Source organism: Astatotilapia calliptera, chromosome 2 (assembly GCF_900246225.1).
Source record: "Astatotilapia calliptera chromosome 2, fAstCal1.2, whole genome shotgun sequence".
In the NCBI taxonomy this organism is placed as follows: Eukaryota; Metazoa; Chordata; class Actinopteri; order Cichliformes; family Cichlidae; genus Astatotilapia; species Astatotilapia calliptera.
The window spans coordinates 13114776-13124339 of NC_039303.1; the positions used below are offsets into that span (position 1 = coordinate 13114776).

A 9564-nucleotide genomic window follows, 5' to 3' on the forward strand; every position below is an offset into this window, starting at 1 on the left:
GTGCAATTTGTTAATATTTTTCAGCTTTGGCCACAAAGCTAATACCAACTTTAGCTAGCACTGTAAAAACAACATGTAGATGCATTACGGATTACGTTTCATATAGCATGCACTACAACAATTCTGTGAAAACGTACCCAACTAAAACAAATGTATTTAAATTACTTACCTTCTCACTATGCCTGACTCAGTGCCAAAGGTTGCATGTGGCTGAACAGTCTTCCAGAATCTGGCGGTCAATTGCGCTCTCCTTAAATTATGCTGTTGTCTTATTGGATAAGGTAGGTCCTATTATCCAATCAAATTTAGTTGTTGTCTTTGAATATATTGCATCATTTCCAGTTGTGGTCAAACATGATTACAATGGTTTTAGTATTCTAATTTAGTCACTTTAAATCAATGCAAGAAAAATGAGTAGTCTCAGTATTGTTTATAATCAAGTAAATGGTACTTTATTTAATCATGTAAATAAGAGAAACATGAGAGGCTTGTGTAGCATTAACTAAATTCATTTGTGCAAATTCAAAAGCCTGCCAATTCCCATTATTTCAGTGTACCCTGTCCCTCTTGCCCTATCACTTCCGCAGCCCAGATAAAGCTAAGAAGATGGGTGGATTGAAAGTTGCTGTAAATCCATTGATTTCTTTTGTTGAACATTACTTAATATGAATACAACATGTACTACAGACATAAGTTACATTTCATTCATTCAACAAGATTATCATTGGTGTAACAAACAACTATTTTACTAGTTCATGTAACAAGACAGATTTTTGATGTGCCAAAGTGTTTAAACAATATAAGATGGATTTAAATAAATTTAATTAGACTAACGTGGTGCAAACATGTTGATTGAACAAAAGTCAAATTAATTGAATGTTAATGTTAATATTATGTTAAACCTACACACATATATTGTGTTGACACAACACAATCAAGATGGATTAATATAACATGATTTGTTTAGATGGAATATAAGTGGCAAGATAAAATTACGTTCATCCAATGAATTATTTTTTTGAGTGCACAGCATCAAACACTTAAATGTCTTCAGAAGCATTAAAATATGATGCCAGGTGAGCAGCCTAGTGTGAGTTGTGCGTCACAGCACCAACTACCACGGACAGTTTGTCATTTGGGGAAATTAGAACTGGCTCAGATTACAGAACAAGCTCAAAGAGAGACATACAGAGACCACAGAAATATGGTAAAAATAAAACAAAAGTGCACAAAAGACACAGTTAAGTTAGAAAGCACACAAAACAGGCTACCTGACTTATATTTGGGTCATAGATTAGACAGGCAACTCCAAAACCAGCAAAAGAAACACAAGATTTAACATCAGCTGAGGCTTCATTGCATCCAGAGATGCAGGTTGGTGCATGTCTTTGTGTGTGTGTGTGTGTGTGTGTGTGTGTGTGTGTGTGTGTGTGTGTGTGTGTGTGTGTGTGTGTGTGTGTGTGTGTGTGTGTGTGTTTGTGTGTATTTGTGTTATCCTAGCCTCTGGGAACTGAAGCCACACGGAGCATATACTCTGTCCCACGATGTGTGTGTGTGTGTGTGCACCTGCAATCACAGTCTTCACCGGAGATCTGTACTGACAGTTGAGCCTCGCAGCAGCAGTTTCAGTCACATGAAACACCGAGAACGAGGAATCTTTTTATGTTAAACACACACGCACACACCGCCGTGTCTCTGTTGTCAGTTAACTTTGGGACAGAAGCCATCAGCCTCGAGCCTCTGCAGCACACACAAGAACACTGATTCAGTCACGTATCACTGATGGATTCGAGTTAGAGATGCTTATCAGATATCGAGGGCAGCACACTCACAGCATCTCTGCTCAACTGTAGATGTTTCCTGGTATCAGTGTGTATCGGATTTGTAGAAAAGTTTGCATTTTACAAGGTATGCTCCCTGAAATAGTACATCCAGGCCACCGTGCCCTACAACATGCTCAGTTGTATGCTTACAGATTCAGATTTGCTGTTTCTCAGCTCATCAGGATGCAGGATCCCTACAAACTGGAACAGAATTGTTATTTGGTGATTTGTATTAAAAGATCTTCCCCAGTTTAAGATGTGACAGACAGGTGAATGAACTTTTTTTTAAATTTTTTTTTTTTTTTACAAATTTATAGCATCAAACTACTGCGGAGCTCCTTGGTTAACAGAATTATGTTTGACTCTGAGATTTAAAGAAGCAGAATAAGGTGTTTAGATGACCTCCCACCAAGCCCCATTCTTCCTCTGCCTGCTCTTGAACACTTTAACACCTGTGTCATGAAATTCATCTTGACTCTTGACTCATCTTGAGAGTCAAAAGAAAGCAATCAGCAATATTCACCAAATGCAGCAGGCTGGAGACAACTTTGGTTGGTTTCATTATAGTGTGTAAGCAGAGAAATAAGACACAAAAAACTAAAAAGTAGGATGGACCAAAAGGTGTGCAGGATCCTCCAGAGTTATGAATCTTTAACGTCTTAGCCTCTCATAATGCATGCAGCCTTGATAAAAACATCCCTGTTAGCATCCTAATAGCAGACGTGCCAGCCGTAAAATACCAATAGAGCATGTCCTTTTGCCATTATTCTGCATCAGACTGTTCACTCCATCTGTCAAATGGGTTGAATTATTCAGTTCCAAAAAATGCTTATTCTTACTCCTTTGAGTGAGGAGCAGCTCTGCCAGCGCATCAAGGATAAAGATTTTTACTTGAAATCGCTTTCCTCATTTCTGTTTGTTTGTGTGTGTGTGTGTGTGTGTGTGTGTGTGTGTGTGTGTGTGTGTGTGTGTGTGTGTGTGTGTGTGTGAGTGAGAGAGAGAGAGAGAGAGAGAGAGAGAGAGAGAGAGAGAGAGAGAGAGAGAGGGAGAAATCGATCTAAGTTGCTGTGTAATCAGATTCTCACACTGTTAGATTTGTATTGTTGATTGTCATTTATGCTTAGAAATATTTACTTCTATATGCTTAGAGTTTTGTAATTAGTTGTAGATTGGTAGAGGTTTTGATCCTTGATAGTCTGCAAACTTTGTGTGTATTAGACAGCACTTTGGGAGCATGAGAGGTCATACCGTGTCTTATTGTTTTATGGTAGGATTAACGTAGTTGCGTCTGTTCTAGTCTAAGTGCTCTTTGTTTAGATGAACTGCAGGACTTCCTCACCGTGTTATCTAGGATGAACCATCTAGGGTGAGGGGGAGGCTACCCTCTTCCTGACCAAGGATGTTTGACCCTTTGATCAGCAGTCCACACACACACACACACACACACACACACACACACACACACACACAGGCAAGGTACTCTTTGTTTGTATGTAGACGTCGTATGTTAATGAACCTATGCATATTCATGTAACCTCAATAAAAGGATAGTGTATGGGAGGACGGACGAGAGCTACTGGGGTCAAGCGAAGGAACGGTGCCTGTCCGGTTCTCTCCCGTGCACGAGTACCATGAAGAAGTTTGCCTACTTGCGTCTTGCTTAGCAGTGTAATTATATTGTCTTAACGTTCCAGCGAATAGGTTCAAGCTACAAACCTAACATTAATTGGTCCTTCGATGCCGGCTCCCTGGGATCGCATTCACCGAGGGGGGGGGAGAGGCACGCTGAAAGACTGACGTCAGCCAGGAAGTTCCTGTGGATTCGCTGTCTGTCTTTCTCCTCGATGAATGGCGATCGGCGGGATTCAGGCTGATATTACACGCTAAGCAACGCCAAGTAAGTTTAAAGAGGCCGACTCTATAACCGTGTCGTTGTGCAGTCTCCGCCATTTTGTGAGGCGTTGAGAAGTTCGCTGCTTTGTGGAGCGATAACTGGGTTAGTGTCCCGAAAAAGAAGTTTTGGTTAAATCGCCCAAGGGTCCCAAGCGTCCGGTGAGTGTCCGGTTTTGAAATCGCCCTGGGTGTGTGTCCCGAGCGTCCCTTCATTGGGTTTTGTCGCGCGAGTGGGTGAGCGTCCCACAACTGGGTCAGGGTCCCGAGCGGTCCGGTGTGAGTCCGGAGTAGGCCTATTTTGTGTTGTTGTCATTGTTGTTGTCGTCGTCGTCGTTTTTGTTGTTGTTGTTGTGTGAGTGTGTGCGGAGCAGAACACGTGGTCTGTAACACCGACTGTTGTTGTTATCATGGGTTTCTAAGCAACCAAGAGTGAGTTAGAGGGAGAAAGACGTTTGTGCTGGACTTTGCTCCTGGCAGCACAAAGTATTTATGTATAAAAGAGAGAGAGCGACGGCTCCACAGCTGCGTGGGTGCACGCGAATGCGGTCGCGCGGGTTTCACGCGGACCTGAGCCGTGCGGTTAATCGCAGGCTTATAAATGGAAGAGATTCAAATGTTAGAAGTTTTCAGAAAACACACCAGCCTTGAAGAGTGTGTGGAAAAGGCCAGCCCACATCAGCAGCTGTGCTCTGGTGGGTGGCTTTCCCCCCACCCCTTCCTGACACAAAATGTTAACAGCCTGTGTGCCAAACCATTGAGGTGGATAGTTGTTAAAAGTAACCTACATTAAACTTGTGGTTGCTTAAATTCAGTACAATGACATGTGAGGAGAAGTGATATAGGTAAATATTTAAACTCATGAAGTGCATAGAGGCACTTGACCTGTGTGGAAGACTGTCGTCTTATTATGAACCATTGTTGAGATATAGAGCACACCTGTGAAAACAACTAATATGCTCAACCCTGTATGAAACATCTAAAAATACATGATGGAGAAGCTGTGTTGAATATGAAAGTGTAAGACTTTGCCACTGTGGGCAGAGCAACTACTGTGTGATGTTGCGTTGCAGTTTTGTTTTTGTTTTTTGAGCTGATGAGCAAGCTACACATTATCAGATCAAGAGCTGTCTGAGAACTACTCAAAGAGAGGGAAACAGAGAGTGTGCAGTGTTTCCATGAGCAGTTTTTCTGCACCTTGACTCGTGTGTGTGTGTGTAGCATCAGCATCATGTTTTGTTTATTTGTTTTGTTGGATTAAAAATAATTAAATAAACTGGTGATCATGCTTATGGATCACCATGGCACATATCTCCAGCCATATGGTTTATTTATGCAGATGAAAAAGTGAGTGTGAATGTGTCTGACATCACAGTGTTTTTGTGCACTGTGCAAAAGTGATTGCCTCTGATTGTGAGTGAGAGCGGTGATTTTGCAGGTCACCAGCTATTTAAAAAAAAAAAAAAAAGAAGAGTGAAAAAGAGAGAGAATTTATATTGTAGATGAAAAATAATCATAGGAAAAAGGTTTTGTGTTGATCAGCCGAAAAACAACTACAATGTCATTTTATGCTTTTAAGAAAGGATTGTTCACACAAACACAGACAGAGAGAGAGAGAGAGAGATGTGTGTTGATTAAGCAGTGATGATAATAATGAACATGTCTTAGTTTGTCACTTTCAGGTGAAAAGCAGACCTGAATCAATTTTCCACATGCAACAGTCGGAAGAAAGTTATAGTTTAACATCATTGGAAACATGCAGGCCAAGTTTCTGGCTGACTTATTTACAGTGCCATGTGTTTCTCAACCTCACAAGCGAGCTCACTCCTCCCTGAAGATAAGAAATGCAGCTCCAAAGCAATAACATGATAAAGAGACAGCAGCAAGTCCTGAGCACAAAAAGTCCCAGCAAAGCAGCAGCAATGTGGATAAACAGCAGCAGAAGAAGAAAGCAAACCCATCTTCCTGTCTGATTGGTTGAATTTCACGGAGGGGCGAGCAAGATGGCAGCGTGAAGAGGAGTTTTTGTTTGAGTTCTCAGCACGAGACACTTATTTGACGTCTTTCTGGCCTTCGGGACTTTTTTGGAGATCAGCGCGCTAAACTTGCTGGATCTGAGGCCAGGGTCTGCGGCGGCAGCATGTTGAAATGCTCAAAAAGGACTGAGTGACTCGGGCAAGCCACATGCGGCTAGCGACATGAAAGAAATGGACCCTTCATGATGCGTTCAACGTGCCAGCGCTGTGGTGGGAAAGGCTCCATCATAAACACGCCCTGCGCCGAGGTTCAGGCCAAGAAGAAGAAGACGATGACTTCCAAGCCCAAGAAGGTCGGCCTCAGCGTGGGCGAGCTGATTGTGAAAGCCGTGGCCGCTTCCAAGGAGCGCAACGGCCTGTCTGTGGCCGCTCTCAAGAAGGCTCTGGCTGCCGGAGGCTACGATGTGGACAAGAACAAGGCCCGTGTCAAGACCGCCATCAAGAGCCTGGTGGCGAAGGGCACTCTGGTGCAGACCAAGGGCACCAGGACCTCCGGATCCTTCAAGATGAACAAGGCTACTGAGAGCAAAGCCAAGAAGCCCGCCGCGGCCAAAGCCAAGAAACCGGCAGCAGCTGCTAAGAAGTCGCCCAAGAAAGCAGCAGCAGCACTTCAGCCACTAGCACGAAGTCAACCGCATCAGAGGACAATAGTGAGAGTGGCTGTGACTTCACTGTGCATGTGAAGAAAACGTTTGAGGAGAACTGAACAGTTGGAGTTTGACATTTGCCACCTGTGGAGTAAAATGGCAAGAAGAGACAGTGGGACACAGGACAAAGCTGAAGGAGAACTGCCGGCTGTTGGACTGTTGAAGTGGGAGAGGACAACAGAGTGAGAAGACTAGGTGAGAACACATAGGAATTATTTAATGTGGGAAATCAAAATTTGGGTTAGCAAACCTGGGGAAAAGAGAACTGACTGCTTAAGTTGGAAAATTGAGACGGAGTCTGAAACATTGCGAAAATAGAAACATATACAAAATCACACACACACACAAGCAGAACATGCATTAACCCTACTAACAATTCCAAACACAAAATGACTCATGAAGACTCATAGCACATTAGTTAAGAAATGATTAAATAATAGCAGAGAAGTGTGTAGAAAAGGCAGCTTTTAAGAACATGCTCTGCTGGAGATGCAGCTCCACAGACATGCATTAGACCTGCCTAATAACACAAACACATGTAATGAAAATTAGCTTGTTATCTTTCATCAGTGTTACAATAGTGTCAATTTAGCAGACACTTGTTATCAAATGCTGAATTTATCCTAAAGAAAAAAATTGACTCTCCAAGTTGCAGGACAACAATTTAACTTTTGTGGAAAAAAAAAAAAAAAAATCCTGGTTTGATAAATCAGTGATCAGGCAATAAATTTAGTGTTAAAATGGTAAATTGGGAGAAGCTTCCTGCTTGATTGAGGCAGCATAAGTAATTTACTGTATGAGGGAAATTGTCTTTTGTGATACTATTTTGAACATGCTTTTCTGTCGTCCTGTCAACTTAGTGGGTTAATAGCTGATATGCAAATTAGTTGATCGTTCTTAGATTAATGAAAGGTGACTGAATTCTAGCACGAGTGAATGAGATGTGTTGGAGTTGTTGTGTGTTGAGTGGAGACTCTAAAACACTGAGTTTCCTGTTTTGATGTGCGAGTGAATCCTGTATTTAGATACACAACTCTGAATACGTCAGAACAAACGTCTTTTGTGAAGTGCATGACAGCATGTCACATGTTTTATGATGAAGGGAAAAAGGAAAAATTGAATAAAATAGATCTGTGGCCTAAATGAGTGAAGAGCACAGACCTGGTGATTAAACTCATAGCTAATATGACATTAGGGTTATGTTGTGTGTTGTGCAGCTGATGGTTGGTTTGGAGTGAATCTAGCTGATGAGTCTTCTCCTGTTGTGAAGATGATGAGGAGTTTGTGTCATGACTTAACAAGGCCTTTTTATTTTGATACTTTCACAGTGCACTGAGAGTTTGGTTTGATAATCTCTGTTATTTTTTATTTTTCATTTTTGAACAAGCACTGATTTTTGCTTGTGAATTTCTTTTCTTTGAGCAGATCTGCAAGTCGGGAATTAAAAGCGTTACACGTCGTCCAGGAAATTGTTGCAAGTGAGTTTCTCCACATTTAAAATGGGCTCAGGAGAAAGCCACTTATTTGGGACAATTAGGAAATGAGAGTCCCCCCCAAAAAGGATTCAACGAGGAAATCCAGTCTAAATTATTTTTCTTTTTGAAATAACGTCGTTTTGCTGAGCGTGGAAACGAATGCGATGATAATTTCCACAATTAGCAAAAGAAGGAACCACTGAGTGAATGAGTAAGAATTTTAAAATAACTGACTGACTGACTGAACATGATTGTGTGAAGCTAACCCCCACCTGACAAAGGTGCAGATGAACCCATGTGTTTCCTTTTACAGGAGCAGAAAGATGACAGCAACACTCGAGGTTGCATGATGATTTAACCTTTTAAATGCCATTTTCTGTGTCTGTGCATTTATCAGGTGTGTTATTCATAGGCTTGAGTTGCTCACAGAGATAACTGTGACAAAGTATGCATACGCCTGCGCAAGCGCTAATATTTGCATTTTCTTTTCTTACAGCATGCCAGTTCTTCATGTGAATTGATGATGCTGTTGCATTGTGTTGATGGGAAAATGTGAAGGTTACTTTGATAATGTGAATAACATGTGTGAAATTTCCTGTGTTGAGAACTGGTGTTGCTTCTTTCCACAGCTAGGGTTGACTTTATGGTGTTTTTATGGCACCTCTGGAACCTGTTGACCTGTGTCTGACCTCTGTCTGACTACAGTCAATGTGTATTGCTAATGTTAGTTTCTTTGAGAATGCTGTGGAAGATTCAGCTGAAACGGACAAGTGACATGAGTAAACAAATAAGAGATACAGTGTTTCTGGGATAGTTTGATATGGGCTCATTAGCTGGCCACTTTTGAGCCCATAGTAATATATAAGTGGAGTGACTTTGCTTAAGAGCAGTCACCGATTACATTAATGTTGCCTGAGTACATGGGATGATCCATGTCTGAGGCGACTTATGAAAATAATTGTAGTTTACTGATTTGAGAAAACCTGCACATGACACTTGTCTTGCTGATGTTGAATGCTTCTTGTCCTTATGATACAATTGTTTACAGGTATGGAGTTTGATTTTACTTCCAGATTTTGTTTTCCAGGCCATGATGGTGTGTATGCAGGCTCCTGGGAGAGCCAGGTGTTAAGCGAACTTAATATGCAAAGCACACTAACATTTTCATTGCAGGATTATAGGTCCAGTGTGGTGCTGCTCCAGGGGAGGAGATGCCCTGATGTTGCCTGGGACAGGATCTAGCTAATCTTTTTCTTTAAGACAGGGATCCAGGTTTGGTGAGTTGATGCATGGGAATGTCCATGCGTCAAGAGGTGGAGTCCAAGGATTAACATTAAACAATGTTTTTTATTATTGTTGCAGTGATTTGTGTGATTAGCCGTTTATTTACAAGTATTAAACCTATGCAAGTGGTGCATCCATGTTCAGATGAGGCTTTGATGGCCTATAAGTGAAGTTCACTGAACTAAAGAATGTGGTTTGATGATTGTTGACATGCTCTCCAAATAGAAGTTTTTCTTCTTAGCAAGGAAATACAGGTGCAGCAGTAATCTCCTGAGAAATCTTCAGAGGCCCAGTGAGAAGCGTGAACCATTCCAGGCATAGCTGACAGCCAGGCAGTGGTTGAGGTCAAAGGTCAAGCTGGTTGGGGCCCATCATGAGATCAGACCTTGGAGCCACAGCAAGGACCATG

General features: G+C 41.8%; 1 protein-coding gene across 1 annotated transcript; it reads left to right on the forward strand.

Moving 5' to 3' along the window:
* Nucleotides 1–5617: 5617 nt before the first annotated feature.
* LOC113028933 (histone H1-like) lies at nt 5618–6749 on the forward strand. The gene is made up of 2 exons (XM_026179418.1): nt 5618–6405; nt 6520–6749. The coding sequence occupies exons 1-2, from the start codon at nt 5932–5934 to the stop codon at nt 6580–6582; spliced, it is 537 nt and encodes a 178-aa protein (XP_026035203.1). The 5' UTR covers nt 5618–5931; the 3' UTR covers nt 6583–6749.
* The last annotated feature ends 2815 nt before the right edge of the window (nt 6750–9564 follow it).

What these genes read in the sequence shown, in the direction of transcription:
- LOC113028933 (XM_026179418.1), top strand. Translation starts at nt 5,932, where the DNA reads ATGATGCGTTCAACGTGCCAGCGCTGTGGTGGGAAAGGCTCCATCATA. An exon ending in ATCAGAGGACAATAGTGAGA is followed by an intron (nt 6,406 to 6,519) that starts GTGGCTGTGACT and finishes AGTGGGACACAG; the next exon opens with GACAAAGCTGAAGGAGAACT.